This window comes from Podarcis raffonei, chromosome 3 (genome assembly GCF_027172205.1).
Source record: "Podarcis raffonei isolate rPodRaf1 chromosome 3, rPodRaf1.pri, whole genome shotgun sequence".
NCBI lineage: Eukaryota > Metazoa > Chordata > Lepidosauria > Squamata > Lacertidae > Podarcis > Podarcis raffonei.
In genome coordinates, this window is record NC_070604.1 from 36840254 (window position 1) to 36865056 (window position 24803).

Here is a 24803-nt window from a genome sequence, read left to right on the forward strand (position 1 = left end):
AAATAAAATAATGACCATACGATAGAAAATGTATCGCAATGCAATACAAGAAGACTGCGTTGTAAGACAAGGTTCAGAGAACACAATGTATCTATACCACACACACGCACATATTATGAATAATAAAATGACTGCAAAGATAACAACATTAAATTTTGCCTTCATGTCATAAGCACATAAAAGTTACTTGACAATTGCATGGCACTGTACTGGGAGAGAAATTTAGCGAGTGTTACTTCTACATTGGGACGCGGGTGGCGCTGTGGGTAAAACCTCAGTGCCTAGGACTTGCCGATCGTATGGTCGGCGGTTCGAATCCCCGCGGCGGGATGAGCTCCCGTCGTTCGGTCCCAGCTCCTGCCCACCTAGCAGTTCGAAAGCACCCCTAAGTGCAAGTAGATAAATAGGTACCACTTTATAGCGGGAAGGTAAACAGCGTTTCCGTGCACTGCGCTGGTGCTGGCTCGCCAGAGCAGCTTCGTCACGCTGGCCACGTGACCCGGAAGTGTCTGCGGACAGCGCTGGCTCCCGGCCTCTTAAGCGAGATGAGCACGCAACCCCAGAGTCGGTCATGACTGGCCCGTACGGGCAGGGGTACCTTTACCTTTACTTCTACATTATGTTCTATTTATTTTTGTTTACTGTTAGACACCAAACTTTACAAGAAGTAAAGGCCCGTATGTACATTTCCAGAACTGCAGAAACCAGGAGAATGTCAAAACCTCCATCAGGCCACAGATGCATGGCTGGTGAGCAACGCTTAGCTTTGGTAGTACAGAAGTTGTTCAGGCCTAAGATATGTGACAAGTGGACTGGGTGAGAATTGCAACCAGTTCACATATCATACCTGACAATGTTCAAATGAACTATGAACATTTTGAAAGCATGTCAGACTTTGAATGCCTTTCATGTGTTTCATCTTATTATAGACACGTTGACGTTGCTACTTTAGATCTTTGATGCTGCCCAGCTTTATCAAATTCAGATACCAAAGCTTGCTCAATGTCTGTGTAGACCCACTAATTTATTTTCAGAGTGGCAGTCCACTTCTGGCAGAGTGTTGGAAGCCTGTTGCAGGTTTTATCCCTTTCAGACTGAGCAGGTAACAGCAACAGCAGCAGGTTAGGTGGGCTGGCAAGGGTGGGAAAAACACTGGAATGATGGTGTGTGTAACCACACATGCATCTGCATATACTACCACTGCTAACCTGGTTCATTCCTCACCTTCGCAACCACCCTGCCCTACCCCATCACTGGGCTGTTCTGCAATGGGATTGTGGGTGAGCCTGGTGCCAATGTACAATCTACTGGTATTGGGATTGCAATTTCATAATAAAAACTCCAAGGCCTGTGCTGTTGCTTGTGAAGAGCCACACTTAAGGAGTGAGCAAAGTTTGCTTTTTTATTTTCATAATTGCTTACACAATACCACGTAATCCGGTATTTCATGCCCCCATTGAAGTGAGTGCAAACTGAGTGAAAGTCCACGAGTGTTCGTGGGATTGCGATGGCCTGGACCATATTATTTTTGAAATAATCATTTCAAAAAACTTCTTTTGTAATGACAAATCCTGCTACATTAAGCCCTAATTATGCAAGCAATCTCCTTTCCTGACACACATTTATCATAGGTCTGTAGTAAAAATTATGTAAACCAAAACACACAATGAAATTCTCAAAAACAAGTTATGAAATCTTAAAAAACAGCATCAAAATTACAAAAGAGAATGAGTTGCAAAATGGGCTTGGCTGAATAATTTGAAGGAAACAAGTGAAGCGATATGACATCATGAATTACACACTGGGTGTTACAAGTTTACCTTTTGCATGAGAGATAATAAATAGGTTTGGATAGCAAACATGGTCCAGCTAATTTTCATCCACAAAGCCGTGTTAGAAGGAAGCTTTCATGAAAGGATCTTCTTTACTGCTCCACTTCCAAATGAATACCCTACTAAATAGCTAGCAACAAAAATACTCTCTGCCCCCCAATATTATTTTTTAATGTTTGGTGGCCTCGTTTACATACAACACCAGTTTTCCTGCCTTTACACACATTGATGGAAATTCTAATACAGTGAGGAGAAACCCATTATGTATACCTCTTTCCCCCCACCTTGATTTTTATCTTGCATTCTGTTGTTCACTAACCCCAGAATATGTAAGCTGTCAGGCTTAATTGGACTATTCTGCACCCCACCACCACCCTTTGCTCCCACATATAGAAGAGGAGAAAAGGTATATCAAGAGAAATGCACACATACTTCCCCCCCACTACATGTATTTTAGACCAGTCTGAAAATGAGAAACTGTATCTCAAGCTACAACAGTCTTAGAGAATCAGTTGCTCTTGATTGGAAAAGATACAGAATGTGATTTACCTGCAACTGTCAATATTGTTTTTGTTCACAGCATTAGCAAAGGTGAAGGGTCCCAAGTTATTGATTTCTGTAACTTCTATACAGCCAGTAAAATTGTAGGTGGGTTCAGTCATCTAAAAAAGAAAGTGGAAAAATCAAGAGTTGGGCATCTCTCAGTGTTGGAATGCAAGGCAAACTCATTTCTGAAACCACACACTTCCGTGCGGTGTGGGGTTTGGCCTGATTCATGATATAACCTGAACTGGAATCAGATTATACAGCTATTTATTTACTTACAATCATGTTAATGACCCAAGGAAAGATGGTTTCTAATATGACAAATCAGTGTTGAACATGTTTTCTCTGTACAAATGCAGAATCAAGATTATTAGGGACCATCATAACCAGTTCTGTTTCTTTTGTCTTCTCCTCACAAACACAGAGAGTTGGCCTGTTGGTAATCATGAACCCGTTTCGACCTGAGACTTCTGTATGGTTTATTTAGCAACGTTAACAACCATATAGTGTCAGCTTCAGTATTCCGCAATGTTCCCAGACTTCAATCTTTTGAGAACTAGAATAACTGGTCCCAATATAAGCAAGGGCCACTTATGTAATAAAAATGGTGCTCCATGCATAGTTTTCCCTTCTTAGTATGATCTAGGTTTGCAAGTGAATATTCTGATGGAGATGTGGGGCTGGTAGGAACACCACTCAGCACTCAAAATATTCCTGAACCACACACAATGTACCAGACCCCCCCTTTAGTAAATTTATAAACTATTGCTCAATAAAAGATCTCCAAGCAGTCCAATTATGCATAAAACATGACTAAAATATGCAGACCAGTCAAAAGCAAATGTGCATCAAACCATAATTAAAACCAATAATATTTTAAACAAATCCTATGTCTGGATCGGCGTACTGAAACAGAAAATAAATGAAATAAAACAAAATACTGAAGGTGCCTGCTTAATGTCAATAGGCAGGGAGATGTAGAGTGCAGGTGCTGCCACACTCTTCACAAATGTAGAAGAAAAAATGTGTGGCATGTTCTGCAGATTGAAGTGAATGAGCAGGCAAGGAATGGGGAAGGCAATCCCTTTAGTGAACTGATCCCAGGATGGTTGGTGATATCAGCTTATAGGAACACCATTATTCTTGGCAGGTGATCAGCACCAGAAAAGCACAGGCACTGTCTTTTTGGTTGAGATATTTGTGCATAACAGCAGCTATGCAACCTACCAATGTGAGTGACAGTCTCTGGACCAGGGTCAAAAATTATTCTTAAATTTTAACACAGAGAGACAGGCTTCACCTTATATTGTAATCCGATCAGAGGTGTAATGTTGACACGGACCTTGCGAGAAATTATTCATTGATTCCTGACGCAAATAAAGCTGCCAAATGATTTATCACTCCCTGTGATATAAGTGGGTTTCTTCGAGAAGTTCTGCCTTAACCTTCTGTGTGGCTTTATGAATTTTTTTGACCGTCCTTGTTTCGAGATCACAGGAGTGCTAATATTTAAAATCAAATCCTTGTTTTTGTTAGCCTAAGAAGGAAAACAATAGCTGCTGATAAAACAGTCAAAGGTCAAAAGCTGCATCATTACAGCCTTTATATCAGCTGCTGTCTTCATCGGAGCTCTTTTCAGCATTGCTAATGTCAAGTTAGTGTGGGCAAAACCATCACCATAGCAACCTGAAATCTATATTGCACACTGACGTGCAAATTAACAATGCAGTTTGGGAATATAAAAAAGGGGGGAGGGGGGAGGAAAAGTAATCTGCATTCTCTTGAAAATTGTATTTTTAGTGAATATTTTATGTTATATCATGACTGCCAGAAGACAGAAATCCGCCAACTGAGTCCCTGGTCACTTCCTCTGGATTTGTGATCAGTCTATTTCAGACATAATGTTCTTCCTCTCAGATAAAAATAAAATAATTATGAGCCTTGCCTTCTTGCCCTGAGCACCACTGTCTCACAAGCATCCCTGTCAAACAACACCCACCCACACGGTGAGCGCTAGGCTAAATGAACTGCAGAACAAACACATATTTCAGAAGATGTTTATGAATAAAGCCAGCTAATAAGAGGGAGGGGGGGAATAGAGTGGATGCTTTTTGACCTCCTGGGGGAAAGATAGCTACGGAAGCGCCACAGGAGTGTTATACAGCCCACAGAAACATAGAATTGTAGAACTGGAAAGGACAATGAGGATCATCTAATCCATCCCCTTGCAATGCAGGAATATGCAGCTGTCCCATGTGGGAATTGAACCTGCAACCTTGGTGTTATCAGCACCACACTCTAACCAACTGAGCTAAGGGCTTCATCAGTGCTTTTATGGACGGTTGTTAGTGGTGTACATGGACATACAGAAGTACTTATTCCATTGAAAGCTTTCAGAATCAGTGTTAATAATTTATCCTCCAAGATGCTCTCTCTCTCTCTCTCTCCCCCCATAGAAAGCTGGCCAGATGAGTCACATTTCATTCCAAACTGCATACACATACAATACATATGATTAGTCATTGTCAACTATGTTTTCATTCTCAAGTTATTTAAAGTTTTGTTTAAAGTTTTGTCAGCTAGCACATGAACGTATGAATGAATGCCACCAGAATACATTGCCTTTGAGGTGACAGGAAACCCCCTCTTAACTGGTATCCATACCAGTAGCACAACTTCTTTTAACCCAGCCAAACCTAAAAGACAATGTAATTTCCCCCCATATTCGCAGTACTGACTCTGCTCTAACTTTGGAGTGCATAAAATGGCACCCTTGCACCATATTCTAACTTCTCAACAGCTGGTTCCTAAGAGTCACATCTTAAGATTTTTATCTTATGTTTAAAAGAAAGCGAAGCAAAGCACTCTAGCTTTGTTTTTTCCTTGATTTAGAAAACCATCTTATCCGGTGGTGGTGCAAGGAAAAGCATGCTTGAGCATGTTACTCAAGTATATATTGCTGGACACTAGGACAAAAAAATGCACTCACCATCCTTTTTCACCAGAAATAAAAAGGAAAATGGACCCCTTATTAAATGGATCTCACTTTTGAGTAGGCATGCATAGGATTGGGTGCATATGTTTCAAGAGGGTAGTGATTAATCTATCAACACTTCTCTCTTGCTGTGAGCCTGATACTTGTGAGGGACATCTTCTCCTGTCTCCAGTCATCAAGACATAGCCCTGTCTGAAGCACACTGCAGTATTTTAATCATGGGCCAAGGCATGAATAACCCATGGCAGTCTACATCCAAAGCAAATAATGATGTGCAGCTCTTACCAGACAGCACAAACGAAGTGTGTGCACACCTTGATACAGTCACAACTTGGTATTTCACACACAGCAACGTATCTGAAAAGTTCCCAAGGCTGTGTATGTGAACGACTGACTTATTAATGTCATGCTGTGAGAACATTCATGCTAAAGGCTTTGGAAGTGTGGAATAAATCCTCCCTTTTAAAACTGCACTTTAGGGCAACGCTCAAGATCATGTAAAGCCGATTTGTGCACATTTATCACAGCCTTATTCACATAATTAGGGTAGATAAAGCATGTGAAAGTGTAACCAAGTGTCTTGTGATGCAGTTTTGAGAAGGTATCTGTGTTAAGTGATGGCTTCAGCTACATAAGAAGGTGTCAATTATTCCAATTTAATTTATTCTACAGAGATGCTGAAAAGGTACATTCTCAAACAAAAAATAATAATATCTGGAGCAGTCTTTAGAGGACAATGCTAATCAGCATGTTGCTACAATTCCTTAAAAATACTAACACATTAATGGTTGTCCTCTTTCAAATGTGTTTTTAGGTCTCTTCCTCCTTAACCCACTACTCACTCAGTATCTGGTTTCTGTTGTCCAGCCCACTTTAAGTTTTGCTGATGTTCCTACATCCTGCTTTTTCTCATTCCTTGGGCAGATGGCTTGTAGGCCTCAAAACGGATCACATGTAATGTCTTTTCCTTTGGAAACTGTGCTAATGTTTTTGTGCTAACTCTGGGCTTCCCTCAGGTTTTCTCTCCTTCCAAATCCTGGTTGGGAGCCAGGTACTTCTTTTTCCCAAAATTTAAGTACATTGCTATTAGTACAGCCACTCAGAGTCTCTAGGTCAACCTAGTCAGATGGGCATGGTAGAATTATTATTATGATTATTATTATTGCATGAACCAAAACTAGAAAATCTTTGCAACATGTATTTGCAGGAGCTTATGAACCTTTCCTACCTATAGTCTAATAAACTGCCACATCCTGGCTGACGTGGAGGAGAGACAGGGAATGTTCAGGTGTTTGAGGACACCATAAGTTTTTAGTCCAGCTTTTGTGAGGGTGGGTAAGTTGTCGGTTTGGCTGAGAGGAAAAACTCACACAATGACAGACTGGGAACTGGGAAGAGGGTCCGAGATATGGGGAAACCCAACAACTATTGGACAACCTTTTACATTTGTTCCTGGGAATAATACAGTCATACAGAATCCATTCCAGAGATCCGTTTGACTTTGACGTTTGAGGTTTCCATCGATAGAGTGGGGAAGGAAGCAATTTTTGCCAACGGTCCCTGCAACCTTCTGGTGTGAGTATCTGCCTCTGTTTGAAAACCAAATTGTTTGAAAACCAAATTGCGGCTTCTGATTGACTGCAGGAAGCTCTTGCAACCAATCAGAAGCCGTGGAAGCCCTGTCAGATGTTCGGGTTCCAAAAGAATATTCATAAACCAGAACAATCACTTCCGGGTTTGCGGTGTTCGGGAGCCAAAACATCTGAGTTCCACAGCATTTGGCCCATTATGACAAAAACATGATACTATGCTAGTATCAGAGGCAGATACTCACACCAGAAGGTTGCTGGGACCGTTGGCAAAAATTGCTTCCTTCCCCACTCTATCGATGGAAACCTCAACTGGATCAAAGAACCCAACTAAAACAACTCAATAATATGCATCTATATAACATTTACACTTTTCACTTCCAGAATCACACACAAAATCAAGTATTAAATCATTAACTGTGATGTAACAAAATATATGAATGCAACGATTTATTTTACCATAATTGATTAAAAAATATACTACCCTTGTTACTCTGTCTGCCATCCCATAATCCTCCTTGTTTACTTACTTCTTTAAGACCTGAGCTAACTACCAAACCTTCTTTATCCAGTCTTTACAGGCAAGAGTCTTTGTGTTCCTCCAGTTTCCCCCCAAAGATAAAGGTTGTTGCTGTTAATAGATTAAATTCCATTGGGTAATGGGCCTGGATAAAAAGGTTTTAATGGAATTCTTTTTCAGTCAAAGGGTAGCCAATGTGCTGCCCTCCAGTTGTAGACTGCAACTCCCATCAGCATAACCTAATGATCAATGATCATGGGAGCTGTACTTCCCACCATCTGAAGGGCAAGATTGGCTAACCCTGCATGGGGATTGGTTTTGCTGTGAATCTGTACAATCCACCCTTCCCAAAACAATGCGTAAACCAAAAGACACCAATCTTTGAAATGTCCCCTTCTCTGAAGTTAGTGATGCAGTTCTCTGACCCCCCCAAGAAATAAAATACATAGATTTGAAGGAAGTGCAGATTAAAACGCACATATTAGTGAACATCACATACAAAAATGCATTATATCAGGGAAATTTCTTTGCAAAGATATGTGTAGAGGGAGGAAGAAATGCACATGAAAAGTGATGTGGAAATGTGGCTTCCTGAAGACTGAAAAAAATGAAAAGGGGTAGTTGGGGCTGGCAAATATATGCTCAAAAATCACTCTCTTTGCTTTGAACTCAGATCCTCCAGGTCAAAATCCAGCACTATTTCTGCTACAGCACAGCACACTGCCTCTTCTCATTATGTGAATGCCTAATGAAAGTATTGTTTCCCTTGTACTCCTTTATCAATTCTGCATTTTTTTCCAAAAAAAATGGCTGTCATGTAAAAAATAATGACTATAATGCTCCCCTTTAGAAATGATTCTCAGCTCCATATTACTCTAGAAAAGAAGAGTTACAGATCGCCTCAGGTACCTAGCCCAAACACCCAATTGCCCCTGCATTTGTAAAGTATGAAGCAATTAAAACCCTGTTGCGTAAAATACTGCAATGAAACCCTTACCGCAAAGATTACGTTTGGACAGTGGCAATCAGAATGATTTCTGGTCAGCAGGGGGACTCGGCAGGTTTTTTTTGCCTCAAGCCTGGGGTTTGAAAGCAGCAGCAGCTTGACTTCTTCCTTATTTAAACCTGTTAAGAATTGTTTCCAGAAACACTCACTAGATGTCTCTACACAACTTAAATGCAGTCACTGACAGAGAGTGCCCAGTGCTGGGATTCCTGTCAACCAGAAGCAGGTGACAGGAACAGCTCACACTGGGGAAAGTCTAGTTTGCAGCCAGTGACTCCATTCTGGGTTTCAAGCACCATTTTCATTTAGGTAAAAGTTCTTATTCGTTCTGACAGCTCTTGGCCAGGATTTTCCATGCAGGGTGCTGGACACTTGTTTTCCAAATCCAGACATAATTTTGCCATAGAATGAGATTTTCTGCAGCTGATCCTTATCCTGCTTTGCAGCAAACGAAACAAATTTGGCATTTGCCACCATCTGTTTATATATACTTGTTTCTATATAAGCACAATTCTACTACTACCATCCATGACAAGTCAATGGCTGGGAGTATGAGTAAGATTCCTTCCCACTGGTCTCTGCTTGCAGGGAGAAACATTATTGGTGGGGGTGGCTCTGTTGCACCTGAGGACTGGAGCTATGTCCAGGCAGGTGGTAAGCTACCACCTGCTCTTCAATATAGAAATGCCCCAAACAGGGTGTTTCGGAGGAAAGGTGGCAGCAGGACACTGTAACTTTTGAGCCAAAGTCCCTTGGATCCAAAGTGATGGCTGTTTTCGGGAGGGCAGGAAGGCTCTGGTATGCCAGTTTGGAGTTGGCAAAGGAAAGAAAGAGAGAAAGAGAGAAAGAGAGAGAGAGAGAGAGAGAGAGAGAGAGAGAGAGAGAGAGAGAATGAATGAGAACAGATTTCCACACTTTCCATCCTGGCTGGCAAAGCTGGCACAAGCTGGCAGGTTTTTGTATACAGCAATCTCATTGCCACTTCAGTCCTTTCAGGGCCCAATATAAGATTGCTCCATTAACCAACTAATTCTGTAGGCCATTGTTGGGGAACCTGTGGCCTTGCAGATGTTGTACTACAGCTCCCATTATCCCTAACCTTTGGCTAAGCTGGATAGAATCCACAAACATCTGGCGGGCCGCAGGTTTCACATCCTTTCTGTAGGCTATTCTACTCATAGGCTTCAATCCTAACCCTACCTATTTGAGAGTAAGCCCCACTGTGCATAGGGTTTCTGAGCAGGTATGTATAGGATTTCATTGCTTAAAAAAAAAAAAAAAGATTGACATACGTTAGTTTCTCTTTTTCTAACACTGAATCACTGATCTTGATAGGATTTGTTCATTCCCCCACCCCATGAATAATCACCTCTTTCTTAGATGTCCAATTAGCTAACAGTTGTGTGCCATTTTACTGCAGTGCCTTTCGCCAGCTCTTTAGGAAGGAAGAACCCTGGAAATATTTTGATTCATTACAACATTTATTGCATTCATTATGTGCTTGTCCCGCAGCTGCTTGCATCAAACAAAGTCATCTCCCACACAGCAAACTGTAGGAATACAGCTAACAAATATCACCTGAAAGAGTTTGTGTTTGCGCCAGCATGGATACCAAAATTGGCTGGTGGGGGCCGCGGCAGTTGCGGGGGGTGGATGGGGGAGAAGATACCGTATTTTTCGCCCTATAGGACGTACTTTTTCCCCTCCAAAAATGAAGGGGAAATGTGTGTGCGTCCTATGGGGCGAATGCAGCCTTTGCTGAAGCCTGGAGAGCGAGAGGGGTCGGTGCGCACTGACTCCTCTCCCTCTCCAGGCTTCAGGAAGCTATCCACAAGCCTTGGGAGCCCGCAGGAGTTCCCCCGGGCTCCCCCGGCTTGCGCAGAGCTGCCTCTTATTCTGAAGCCCCGGTGCACTGAGCAGTCGCGCCGGGGCTTCGGGTAGCTGTGCGCAAGCCGGGGGAGGGCTCCCCCGGCTTGCGCAGAGCTGCCTCTTATCCTGAAGTCCCGGCGCGCTGAGCAGTCATGCCGGCGCTTCGGGTAGCTCTGCGGAAGCCGCGGGAGCCCTCCCCCGGCTTGCACAGAGCTGCCTCTTATCCCGAAGCCCCAGCGCGCTGAGCTCAGCGCGCCCAGGCTTGGCGCAGCTCTCCGCAAGGCGTGGGAGCCCGGCGCCAGGCTCCTGCGGCTTGCAGAGAGTTGCCTGCACGCTGAAGCCTGCGCACGCTGAGCTCAGTGCGCCCAGGCTTGGCGCAGCTCTCCGCAAGGCGCGGGAGCCCGGCGCTGGGCTCCCACGGCTTGCAGAGAGTTGCCTGTTCTGGGGGCTTCCCCCGCCCCAGCCCCGCACATGGGGGGGAAAAATAATTCCCCCCCTTTATTTCCCTGCAAAAAAACTAGGTGCGTCCTTTAGGGCGAAAAATACGGTAGGTTGAATCACTATTAATTTCCTGTGCCTGTATTGATTGTGAAATAAAAATCCAAAATGAATCTCTGCTACAGCATGTAATTCTGGTTTGTCCACTGATGTTCTGCAGTGGTCATCTTCAACGCACTATGGACTGTCCCCTGGGAGTTCTGTTTAGGGCACAACCTCCAATGTAAAGCAGCTACCCAGGGCTGATTAAAAGGGCAGTTGTTGGGAAAATAGAAAGAACTGCGTTCCTCATTGTGACCATTATAAACAAATGACATTTAAACACTTTAAATAGCATGAACATTTACTTTAAAGTCATTTGTCCATTTGATTTTTAAATGGTCTAATTCTGCATGATCTCTGGTGACTGACAGCAGCTAACTAGGGTTTCAGGTAATGAGTGCTTCTTACCTAAGAGACTGGTAGATTGAAGCTGGAAACTTTTTGTGTGCTCTGCCACTGAACTATTGCCCTCAGCTTCGAAGTGCGTATCTCGCACTAGTGTCAAGCTCTGAAGAAATGAGCAGCAGAAGTTGGCCATGGGCAGCACTGGTTGTCTAGAGCCAGCCACAAACCCCTTCCAACCAATTCCCACAGTAATTTTGCACAATGAGTTACATACTAAAAAAATCCCAAAGCTGTAGTCACATTTCTGGCTCCCAGCTGAAAGTGACCATACGTGGGTCAGAAACATTATGAAGAATTGTGCATATAGCCATGTTCAACTGAGAACAAGATGCTACAGTGTTGGTGACTTATGGACCGAACCAGCATGTGATTGTTTCTGCAATATACAATGTGAAATTGGCATCGTATCATGGAGGTGGTGAAGAACCAAGGGCAATGTGCTTTTATGTTACATCTGTCTTACCCTGAGAGGGCAACCTAGAACACCCTCACCCCCCACACTCCCAGACTCCTAGAACCATAGAATTATAGAGGTGGAAGGGACACCAGGGGTCATTTAGTTCAGTACCCCACAATGCAATCCACAATCCTGGATGTTCATTGTGTCATGGTTACTTCCTCAACAATACAGGTCAGGGACTTTCAAACTGTGTTCAGGGGAACTCTGGGGCTGCTGGGAATTACAGTCCAAAACATTTGGAGGGCTTTAGGTGGGTCACGCTTTTGGTAGGAGGAAATAGGCAGTAGAGGATAAGCTGCTCACCATTATTGATCTTATCGAGAAATCCCTGAAAAGACCCCAGAGTTCCCTAGAGCAGAGTTTGAAAACCTCTCTCCTACCCAACCGAGGAAGCCACCAAAATAACCAGCAATAACATGGCTGGAAATAGCCTCAATCTCTCTTCATTGTCACAAAAGGCAAAACAAAACCACACACAGAAACAAAAATGTCTACATTCATACATCCATACCGATTAATTAAATGAAGGAGAATTTGAGTGAGTTCAGGGCTATGCCCATTTCTGTCCAGCTTCATTTCTTCCAGCCACTCTCACTTTGGTTGCTTAATCCAAAGTGATTTCCAGAAATGAAAGACACAAGTTATGGAATAATTTTCGATTGACTACTCTGCCTACATTTTAAAAAGCTGTCTGAAGTGCAGCGAAGAGTTGATGACTGCCAAAGATCCTTCCAAATGATTTCTCTTCCATTACTTAATTTCAGCATTCTAAGGAGCCATCTGATATCTTACTGGTCTAGTTTACTTTGATTCAAGCGTATTTCTTTGAAATGAGTCTGGACCTCTTCAATGTACATGCAAATTGCTGCAGTTCTGGCTATGTCCTAAGCACAGATACTTCAGCTGACTGAATTCCACTGAAATCAGTGGGACTGATTTCCACATAATGGAAATATGGAGCTGCTCAGCAAAACTACAAGGCTCCTGTCTCAATTTTTTCAGGTGCTGGGGGAAGGCTGAAAAGGAAACTGATTGAAATATGGCAGAAGGTTGGCAATCGTTTGGGGTGTGTGGCAACATTTGCAATCAGGAGAAAGATGGTAACTTCAAGACCCGTTTTTGGGTTCTACAACTTTAAGCCAGACTTGGACTGGACAGCTTTTCAAATAGAGGGCTGTCCTCTGTAAACTGCGCCACATGACATCCTTACTGCTACTATCACAACTTAAAAGCATTATCTGGCATGGAAGCAGCGGTCTCTGGCCTTGTGGGTCATTTTAGATGATGGTTCCAAGATGTGGCCTTGGGCTGTCAATAATTTGGAAGATATCTTTGTGATCTGCTCAAGCTATGCAGGAAACAGCTTGCTAATGCCCCCTTGCTCAGAGGAACTGTGAAGGTGGAAGGCTCCCCCCTCCTAGTAATCACAACTTCTGTTGTGCTCAGGTTCTGATGGTGGGCTTCTCATGGGCATGTGGTGGGCCAGCTCTTCTTACCTCTGGTATCTTAAGCAATTTTTATTACTTTTGCCTGGCAACACATCCTCAAACTATTTAACAACCTTTGATTCCCCCCCCCTTTAAATGTATGTACATGAACACACCTTCAATATTCTGTGGGTGCAAATGAACAGACACAAAGAGAAATGTTCTTTTGAATACCAGCTTAGAGCATGCAATGTCTTATTTCTGAATTCTGAAATTCCAGTGCAGCACCTTCAAGCTAACTAAAGTACCATTAATTGTTTAATTAGGTTTCATTCTGGTGCAGAGAATGTAAAATAGCTGCACCTGAAGGGAGATTAAAGGTTGTTGTCAAATACTCACACTAACAGTTGATTGCATTAATAGCGTTATTTGTGCTGCTGTAATTGCTGCAGTAATTTATATGTCTAGGCTTCTTATTATTACAGCACTGAAGATGTTAACTGTCGTTATTTCATACCCTTCCACTCCTTGGCACAATTAAACTTTGTAATGAAACCAAACACGTAATCTTTCATAAGAAAAGAAAACTCAGGTGCTGCAGTAGTAATTTTCTGTTGAAAGTGAGGGGGTAAGATGAAATGAGAAGCATGTGATGCTAAAGGTAGTGTGGGTGTTTGCCTTCTAGTCAAGCTAGAAATTATTGCTGTTGCACAACTCATTTCATCACCAAGCAATATTAAAACATCTTCAGGTATTTTCAACATCACTGTGAGGTGGGTGGCGGGGGTAGTGTTTCTTCTCCCCATTTTACAGACCAGGAAACTAAGCTGAAGAGAATTTAAATTTTTTACCAACAGAAAAGCTTAGTGTAATAATGAAAGGTGCAGCAAATATATGGCATTCTGATACAGTATTAACCAGAAGCCCCTGTCTCCTATCCTCTATGGCTCCATTCCCACAGGATTAGAACCGCTCACCCTGTTGCCTCTCCCCATATTATTTGTTGCTAGACACATTTGCGCATATTTCTTTCTATCTCAACTCCATGCTCTACCTTTAACAAGAATGAGGATTCGCAACCCTAAGGTGGAAAAGGTGGCAAGCACATTGCTCTGCCAGCCTGGAGAGGGCGCAGTGATCGTGCCTATAGCATGCCCAATGACATAACATGAATAAATTTTAATAAGTCTCCCCCACAAAAAGAAACACAACAAACTAGATATCTGGCATCATAACTTGTGGTTAATTTTTTTGAGACCACCATAACTGCAGGCCACCACAAGCTTAAGTCAGCCTCTGCAGAACAGAAGTAACATTCCCATGCATTAAATGAAACTCACATGTCTCAAATGGAACAACAACAACAACAAATGAGGTTCTGTCTCAAGGAGCAGCCATAGCCCTCTTGCCCTTGTTATTGCTTTAGATACTCTGGGTGGCAGGCAAAGCAAATATTGTGCATCTACAATAATGCAGTTTAGGAGACTTTGTAGGTGCCCTTGACCACAATGTTGTCCACCTCTGTGTTTCCTTGGATGCCAGCATGATTAGATTTCTTTAAAATTGTAATGACTCCAATGGCTAATTTATTTTCCATTCCAATAAACAAATGCATTTGCTATGTCAAACTCTCATAAAACTCAAGTGAAAAGGAAAAAAAGCTTGCTTTAGAGAGCATTGCTAATAAAACCAGGACGCTAGACTTGCATGCATTCTATGCAATTGCGGTCTCTATCTTCTGGAGATCCAACATGCTATGATTTCAACTTCTCATGATAAACCTTTCAGCCATTTTAACAGCTGAGAGGGGTGTGGAAGTGAAAAATCTCAGTTGAGCAGGGGAGGGTTAGGACTTAAGAGTCGTCAAGCTATGTGGCCTGAGTATGTTCCACACGGCTACTATTCCTTGTCCTGCATTCCTACAGCTCACCACTACTTTCCTGCAATTGTATGAAACCACTTTTACTGTTCATCACTAACTATAAATCATAACCATTGAAAATATTTATGCCGACACCAACACCCATTGTGACTGCTGAAAGAACAATGCTGAAAGAACAGTGCTGAGGAAACACTGCTAATGTGGGTTACTTGCTCTGTCCACGTTGAACAGCAAGATATCTCTCATATGTTTTTCAGATCTAGATATTGAGAAGTGGAAAAGCCTACTCAGGTAGTCTTTGTGTGATTGATGCACTCATGGCCTGTATCCAGTTATCATGTCTCCATCAGCCCTGTCCTCCCGCTGTCCACATTTGAGGGTGCAAGTCTGTAGAGCAGAGTCTGCTCTATCCATGTAGGCCCCTCTCCCAAGATGCAGATGCAGGGTGTTTGTTTTTCCCCAGCCAGAACTGACCGGAGCTCATTTCTGGCACCTCTCAGGTGGGTGCCATTGTCATTCTAAGATAACAAGGGAGGCATTCACAGTGAGTTTTGGCACCTCTTTTTCTAGAAAAATAGAACTCTGTATGGTTAGGGTTCTGCATCATGGGCCAACTCGTAGGGCAGACAGTTTACAGAGACATGGGGGTAGGGCTAGACCCAGCCTCTCACTCTTACAATTCTTATTTTCATATGTGGGATGGCTTAAGTAGGATTCAGTTTTTTTTCTATAAACTGGATACAGGGTGAGAATACTGTGAGGGCATCAGAAATAGGATTTTGGCTACCAAGACTGCACTGTTGATCTGTTATAGTTCTATGCAGCATTGTAATTGCACTAATGAAGAGCTCTACTGTCACAAAATATCAAATTGCTAAGGATTTTTGTTTTCTTGAGGAGGTGTCTTGTTGTTTTAATTGGCTAACACATATGCTTTGTCAAAGATTATTCCCTGTGTTTATTTGCTGGCACACATCAATGCGGTTCAGTATGATGTACTGTGTAAAGAGCAGTCAAGTTAAATTGGTGCAAACAATATCAAATTCGCCCCTTTACTCAGAACAGTCCATGCCACCAACCCATGCCACCAATTCCATGAAGATTCATTTTCCAAAACAAATATATCCCTCTCAGGGCTTCAATATACATCTAGAGGCACCCAAAGCAACAAACATATTTAGAAAGTGGTACAGAAGTAATCTCCCCAAAGGACTGACAGGGTTATATGTGACCTGGTTTTGGCATGCTATACTATGGATCTTATGAACTTCGTTTGGCTCCTGTCACTCATATGGAAGCCCTGCAAGGAATCATTGAGCAAATTAAGCCATTTATTTATATATTTAAACAATCAGAGCTGTTTTTAACAATCATACATAAAACCATACAATAAAAGAAAAATCAGAACTCAACTAACTATTGCAGAAGGCTATTTTCTTAACTGCCAGCATAAATCTTGGAAGCATAGATTTTCAACAGGTGATTGAAGGTTTAAAAGGAAGGCACCTGCTGAATCTCTGATGGCAGCACATTGCACAGGACTGGACTGCTGACACTGAAGCGCTTGGTTTTTTTTTGTTTTGTTACTGTCAAAGGAGCCTCATCAATTTGAAAAGTTTCCTTCCAGATTTGCATTTGTAGTTGAATCGGGGACACTGGGCACACAAATGATGTGAGTTAGACTTGGGTGAAGGCTTTGGAAACAAGTTGCTGTTGCATCTAATGTAATGTTTGGCTTGCCGGTACTGCAGCTGCCTCTACTATGCCAAATTAAACCCATTAAGAGTACATCAGTAACCCCTTTGGCAGGATAGGAAGGTATACCTTTGGCTGCACATACGCAGATCATCCTTGAGGATAAATAATTATATGAAGGTGGCCCCTTTCATTTTGCCTCAGCAGCCTGGCATGCCAGCTTCCTGTATGTGGCTCTGTCCTTGAGGGCCTTGGTGGAGATGTGAGGGAGAAGTGGGAATACATCCCGAAAGCCAGCAAGTGGGCATGAGATGTCTGGCTTACATCAGAGCGGTGGGGAATGCAAATGAGTTGCTGAACAGATGGAGAGGCATTCACATACAACTTTAGCAAAACCAAAACCATAATATTCAATAGGTAGGTCTGTTCAGGTGTGTTTTTTTTTAAAAAAATCAAAATTAATATAAATCTAAACTATTATCTTCCCTGATATGATTCAGTAATAAGAGGGGCAAACAATTCCCTTTTTTCTGAAATGAATTCCTAACAAGTGAGGCCTGTGTAGAATGCTCTCATTTAGACCACATTCACACCACACATGTAAAAACACCATGATACCACTTTAAGCAGTCAAGACTTCCCCCCAAAGAATTCTGGGAGATGTAGTTTGTTAAGGGTGCTAAGCATTCTTAGGAGACCGTAGTCCCATGTTTCCCAATGTGGGGCACATGCCCCACAGGGGGGCAATTTGATTTTTAAGGGAGGCAATTTGGAAGCTTGTTTAGACTAATTAATGGCCTTTTAGGCTTCTTCCACGTGAATATGAGTTCACTTTTTGAATAATAATAATAATTATATGTCATGGGGCGGGGAGGGGGGCATCAACATTTTAGGGATGCTCAGGTCGGGCATGGCCAAAGAAAGGTTGGGAACCACTGTCCTAGTCCCACTCTCAGCGCTACAATTTGCAGAGTAGCTTAATGGTCTAATTCTCCTTTTCACAGGGAACTCTAGGTGAACCGCAGTGAAGTGCTGAAACTCACCCCTAGATGAATTGAGCTAGGAAGCCCAGAGACTGTGTTGAAACAGCAAGATGTATAATGTTATACCTGCTTTGTTGCATAAGGATGTGGTAAACCACCAACAAATATTGGTCCTGTTGCATCCCAAATGAAAGTTGACCAATGGTTGCTGGACATGCTTGCTTTTGTAGCTACTCCCAGGATAGTCACTTCAGCCTCGCACATTGCCAAGTCTTGCCTGCGTAAATATAGAAAGAGGGTAAGTTTTGCAGATGAGCCATGCATTGTATAAATGCTTCTCAGGCAAACAAACTGGAGTGCTGCCAAGTCAAGGAGGAATGAAAACGAGGCAAGCAGCTCATCTTATATTGAACCCCATAAACATAAACTATTTGATGATCAGGCTGTAAGCTGGCATGTATTTGGGGTGCAATTGTAATTACAATGAAATCACTGTGTGAAAAGAGAAGTGCAAAATAGCTCCTTAACGGTTGCAAGGGGGAACGACTCAAAGTCATTCTTTAAATAAATATTTCTAAATAAAATGCTTATGTAGCTGTTCCTTGGCAAATGTGTCTAAATGAAATATTAATATACCATTAGAATGTATACTTTCATATTGGGCATTAAGGGTCTCTGTTAGGGGATGGGCTGCAGTTCAGTTGTGGAGCATCTGTGAGGGCTCATGCACATTTGTTTTTGCCCTGTGGTTTCTCTGCATGGGTCTGATAGGTTTTTCTTTCATCCTACCACTTTCTCTGGGGAAATCCATGGTTTACCACTGAATCAACCAGGTTTTCTGCAGATTGACGTTTGTTCCGATTCAGCGGTAAACCATGAGTTTTCCTGGGGAAAGTGGTGGGGCAAAAGGAATACCTCTCTGATCTGTGACTAGAATTCATGGAACAAACAGAAGAAATTGTGGGACAAACGGGAGTTTGGATGAGCCCACAGAAGAAGAAGAAGCCACCCAGTGAAGAAGTCCTGGCCTTTGTGAGACAAACATCTAGCCACTTCAACAGTCAGTTCTAGGTCAGGAGACTCAGCTGCTGAATGGAATATGCTGCAACATCTGAGAACAAAGGTGGGTGCAGTGGGGAACTTCTGTAGTGAGTATCGCAGTATTGTCTATTTCATATTGCAAGCTGCCTCAAGAACTTTGGTCAGTAGTCAGGGTATGAATATTCCTAAATAAATAAATAAACTGACTTTCATTGGGAGGAGGAATGGAATAGAGTGGCTGTAAATAGAAAATGAAGAGACACACAGAACAATGGCATAGCGTGGTGGAGAGTGGGGTAGTTGCCCCGGATCAAAAATTGTTAGGGGTGCAAAATTTCACCACCCACTGCTGCCTCAAAACAGCTGCACACTTCCGTCACTGTGCTCTGTTGACAACGGCTTCTCCATGTGAACCAGGAAGTGACCTCTCCAGACAATGGAACAACTCTTATTTTCTTATCTCTGCAGCTGCAATCTCCTGAGTGATGGGGATGCAGTCAGTCCATTGAATGTTCATGCATACTCCATCCATTCCCCTCTTTCTCACCCACCCATCCGTGTAGCCCCGGGCACTGGCCACCCACGCTAGACATAGAATAATATAATATGAATATGCTGTATGCTGCCCTGACATCTTTTTGATGATGGGTGGTACAACAAAACTCCTGGATACTTTCCATCCATTTGTAAACCATTTTTCTTAACATTTAACTTTAATATGCAGTTGTTTAGTATGTATATCTGAGAACAGTGTGTGTGATGCTCCAGCTTAAAGCTAAGGGGCAAACATACAAACACTCTTCACTGAAAACGCTTGGCACAAGGCAAATGATGTGATTTTTATTCTTTCCTTTTATAATACAACTCTAATTCATGTTCCTTGAGCCAGCTCGCATGAAATGTTCTCCCTTAATCAAAGGAAGCACAGTGAGGACCCATGAAAATCAAGCAACAGCCTCTCTGCTTGGTGTTTCATTATAGTTATCCTTTTTCCTGCACAGCAAGAAAGCGGAGGGCTGCTTAAGAGCAAGGTCAAATCACTAAAGCTTGATCAGTTGGATGATTAAAAAAGATTCAGACTCTTGCGCTTTGGCGGCAACAGGATGTCTAAGTAAAAGCAGTAACCAAAATGAAGTAAAATAAAATTATTGAGGGGAAACAAGGCCCTGCCATGTAACCAAGGCTGTTGTGAGCAAATAAGGTGTGAATTCAGTCGCCTTTGGACAGCAGAGTTTCCACTTGGTCCATACCACACACTGAAAGCCCTCTCATACTGCTGAGAATCCTGGGAAGTGTAGTTTGTTAAAGGTATTGCTCTGTGAGCTTAGCACCCTTAACACACTACACTTCCTAGGATCCTCCACGACTGTTAAAGTGGTATAAGAGTGCTTTAAATACATGATGTGGATGTAACCCTAGCTGGTTGCCCACGTCATCCCATGAGAGGATTTTAAATTCCATTGTGTCGCCTCCTGTCCACAATCTTCACCCTCACTGAAGCGCAACTGATTTCCTCTTAAATAGCCAGGGCTGGCTCAAGACATTATGGCACCTCAGTTTGGCAAATGAAGCGGCTTTGCCCTTCCTTCCTTCCTACCTGCCCACTTATCTTTGTCTTCCCCACCTGGCTGCTTTCCACTGCTGACAAAGCATGTTCTCCCTCGCCCAGAGGACGGGGTCCTTTCTCAGAGGGAGAAAAGTCACCTACAGAAAGCCTGTGTTGCCACCATTTTGCCATGATGGTGCAAATTACTTCTTTTTTTAAAAAAGAGAGAAAACTTTAGACTATTGTAGTTTAAAGTGTTGTTTGAAAAAGTATTTTATCAGCAGCACAGGCCTCACCCACAATACCTCAAAACGAGGGAGTGCCTAGTGCGTCAACGGCTTTGTCAGCAGCCAGGAATCTCCAACTGGCCTGGAGGGAGATTAGCAGCAGAAGCAATGGGTGGGCAGTGATGACCAGCCAAACTACTGCCTGGGAGGATGGGCTGGTGGGCAGTGTATGGGATTACAATCCACTTCACCTTCCCTTCCATCCCTTCATCCACACGGCTCAGCATAGCACATGGTAAGTCTAGTCCTGCAGGCACAGCCTTAGATTTTCCAATAATTTAAGTATGTGTGAGATCTGAAGTTACTGCTTTACTTTCTGTGTATCATAGAAACACAGAAAGTTTTGTTCTTTGAGCTGCACTATCCTCTTTCATCCAAAGGCATCCTTCTCCCTTGAAAGACTGCACCTTTTCCATCCTCTTGTCCCACATGCCACCTCCATGTCCTCCTCTGAATTCCTACTCAAAGCCCACCTTTTCCATGAACCCTTTGGCACAGAGCTCCAGTTCCCTTGCCAAATTGTAAGCCCCTTGCCAAATTGCAAGGCCCTTGCCAAATTGCGAGGCCCTTAACCCAGAGAATTGGTCTCTGCAAAGTGTCCTGCACATGGACACTGCTGATTGAATAAATGGATTAATAAAGTGCATTCTAGTTCAACATCTGTTTGATCTTTTGTGGGCTAATAGGAAGGAAAGACAGTGCTTGCTGTGGATGTTGTTAAAAAAGAGAGAGAAAATAATGTAGCTATGAAATATAAAACTGTTGAAACAAAACAGAATCGTGATTCCTTTCTTCCTCCTCCCTAAAACACAAAATGATTGTTTCTTGATGCCTCACCCTGTCTTTTCAGTGTTTTCAAAGACACAGCCATTACAGCTTGGAGAAGCTATAAGGGAGTGGGCAGGTGTGCTTGAAAAATAGTAGTTTTGGGAAGAGAGGGTCGGAGAAACAAGTTGGCTGTGGCAGGAGGGAAGGGGAGAAAGAGAGAGATGCGAGTTGCCTGAAGCCACCTTGAATCAGGAGATATAAGGCACCAATCCTCCCAAGAAGCTCTTCCCCAGCTTCTGTCATTTTAATGTTTGAAGGACTTAAAGTTGCACTGATAACCCTCAACATATCGGTATTGCCATTTTATGCTGCTTGAACCCAGTCCACAAACAGTACATGGTCAGCCTGGGAAGAGGAATGGACAGAGAGAAGCAGGCAGTGACACAAAAAAAGACAGAGAAATAAATGGCTGGGAGAAAGAGGCAGGGAAAGGGAGAAGAAATTTGCGAGACAAATGTACAGTATGTGTGCAGCAACCCATAAGAAACGGAGGGAGGGAAAAGGCGAAGTGGGGGTGAAAGGGTTCATATTCAGTGGAGACAGATCCTACTGATTATGTGTTTTGCAGTGCTAGGAGGGTTGGGATCGACAGCCAGACATTGGCTGCAGGCATCCAATTGATATAAGACACAGCCATTGGCATGATAACTTCCCACCATAACAGCTGTTATATATGCATTTGCCGATGAGCTAATAATATTCTGGAATAGCTTCCTGGTGTTTTATGTTTGCAGGACAAGTTGTTAGCAATTCAGCATGCTGGTGAGCAGCTTTCACCTTGTGCTTGTTAAGAGTGCACCATTTGATTGTGCTTGATTGAATCTTCCAGGGACTGGCTAAATTAAAATATCAACCTTAAGATATTATTGTTTAACATTTGCCGCTAACACAATTGCCTGATAGTACATATACTGTATAAATATTCCATCAAGGTTTCTAAATGCTTTTTCTGCAATCAGCACATAGGGTGTTTTAAAGGTCAAGTGAGAATACAGGTTTTCCTTCTCTCTCTCTCTCTCTCTCTCTCTCTCTCTCTCTCTCTCTCTGCCCCCTCCTGCCATTTTTGCATAATTGTAAATGTAGAATGCATGCACAATCATTCAAGTGCCCCTGGTGGTTAAGCTGCTGGTAATTATGTCCCAGCCCAACCCAGTAGCAATTGTGTCATTTTATCCTTTGTGCTTCCACAAGTATAATCATTAAAAACTGGCTGGCTAATTGCAACCTGGATGATGAGCTCAGTCTGTGTAGAACTGGATTTGGTGCCCAAAGCCATTCAAATTTGGATGGATGGAAAGGTCAGACAATCAGTTGATGAACCACAGGGATAAAGGGTGACTTAACACGACAATAACGTTTGTACATTTGCAAGTGTCCCCAAACTGTTGCTTGTGGTGTCTTTCTATTGTTGAGTGACATTTGTCAGCAATGACTGAAAACATCTTTTGGATAGCCTGGCAAAATAGCTTAAAAGGTAATGAAACAAACAGATCTCGTTTACTGCCAAGCTTGTTAAATGTTACTCATGCTGGGAATAGAGTATCATTTGGACTCCATAAAAAGGAAACCAATGATCCACCAAACTGGTCCTGTGTTCAACTATTTCTCACTTTTCTTGGTCATTCACATTCTCAACTATGCCTATGGGCAAATAGAGCAAGTATTTATTGCCACCAAAGTTAGCTTAATGTTCTTGAAGTACTATCCAGTACACAGTGTTGCCCCAATCCAAATGAAGTTATTTACACTTAAAGTGACATTGAAATAAATAATAATAATAATAATAATAATAAATTACTATTATTATGTTTAAGGTAGCAGTGCCCCATTCATTTCAATGGGATGTAAATGCAAAAAAGGATCCATACTTAGGCTGGATCTTGACACATCAACAAAGTGTTTCAGGAAAACGTGTTGTAAACCTCAAAGCGGGAAAGTGGGAAAAGATGGAACTCCACAGCGCCATCTGGTGTCACAGCGGTATAATGTATATTAAATGCTTTTTCTTTACTAATGTAACTGAGTCCTTGCTGTTAATATACAGGATACTGACAATACTATTTTGTCCATTAAAAAGAACTTTGAGAAAACAAAGAAGTGACATTACTGTGCATTCTGATCCAAGGTAGTGTAATTTGCTATGAATGACAAAATGAAACCTAATCGAAGATGAACATTTGCAGAGATAAATCTGTAACTGAAATTCTTGAATGAAATAAAAATTTCAGAATTTTGCATATTAATCATTATTAGTAGTTGCAGAACTTTAATTATAATAGAAATGAATTATTGATCCTTGATACAAAGTAAAGTTTGAAACTATGACAGAAATATTCCAGAAGTGAGTTAATTCTCAATGATAAATCCTGAACCAGAATATATATATATATATATATATATATATATATATATATATATATATGCTAGCCTAAAGATTTGTTCTGATGATGATATTGAATCTTCAGGCCTAAACTCCTCTTTTGATGCTCCCAATTTGTAAAAGATCTATTACGTGATTTGTGTCAAAATATAGCATAATAGCCTCATTAAGCTTTTATCTTCAAAAGGCGATAAAACAATGGATAGTATCAACTAATTGGCATTATTAGGTTGTTATTAACTCCATTATGATCAATTAAATGTAATTACCTACATCTTGTTCAATTAAGTTTGTAGAAATAGCAATTGCTTGTTCTTCCTCAACTCAAATGAACTTTCCCAATAATTACTTATGGGATATTATAATGATAATAAAAAGCACTCCACACACAGGGGTTTCTTCTAATGAATCCCTACAACTCTTTATAAAGACTATTTTTGGAACCATATAGTATAAGAAAACAAGAGTGTGGGAGTTGCTGGACAGAAAGTGTGGAACTGAATAATACTGAGATGCATTATTTTTAAGGCCTGGGTCCCGGGAAGGTGTCCCAGGGGCCACAGTATTGATCTGACCAGTCCTCAAATTTGTCTGGTGTCAAGTGTGTTTGAGGTTGTAGCCAGTGGTGTTCCTACTGCCAACCCAGCAGTTCGAAAGCACACCAGCACAAGCAGATAAATAGGTACTACTGTGGCGGGAAGGTAAACAGTGTTTCCATGCGCTCTGACACTCGTCATGGTGTCCGATTGGGCTAGAAGCAGTTTAGTCATGCTGGCCACATGGCCCCAAAAACTGTTTGCTGGCAAATGCTGGCTCCCCCGGCCTGAAGCTAAATGAGCCCTGCACACCATAGTTAAGGGCGTGCTCTGGTCCATGGGGTCACGAAGAGTCGGACACGACTAAACGACTAAACAACAACAACCAACAACAAGACTTAACCCTCCAGGGGCACTGGCGGAGGAAGAGGAGTGC

General features: G+C 42.2%; 1 protein-coding gene across 1 annotated transcript in view; it reads right to left on the reverse strand.

Moving 5' to 3' along the window:
- Positions 1 to 24803, reverse strand: part of LOC128410231 (protein eyes shut homolog) — a 472516-nt gene that overhangs the window by 179463 nt on the left and 268250 nt on the right. The window contains exons 22-23 of the mRNA XM_053381165.1: positions 17876 to 18026; positions 2382 to 2494 (exon numbers count right to left, since the gene is read on the reverse strand). Coding sequence (XP_053237140.1) covers positions 2382 to 2494; positions 17876 to 18026 — 264 coding nt within the window. The remainder of the gene's footprint in view (positions 1 to 2381; positions 2495 to 17875; positions 18027 to 24803) is intronic.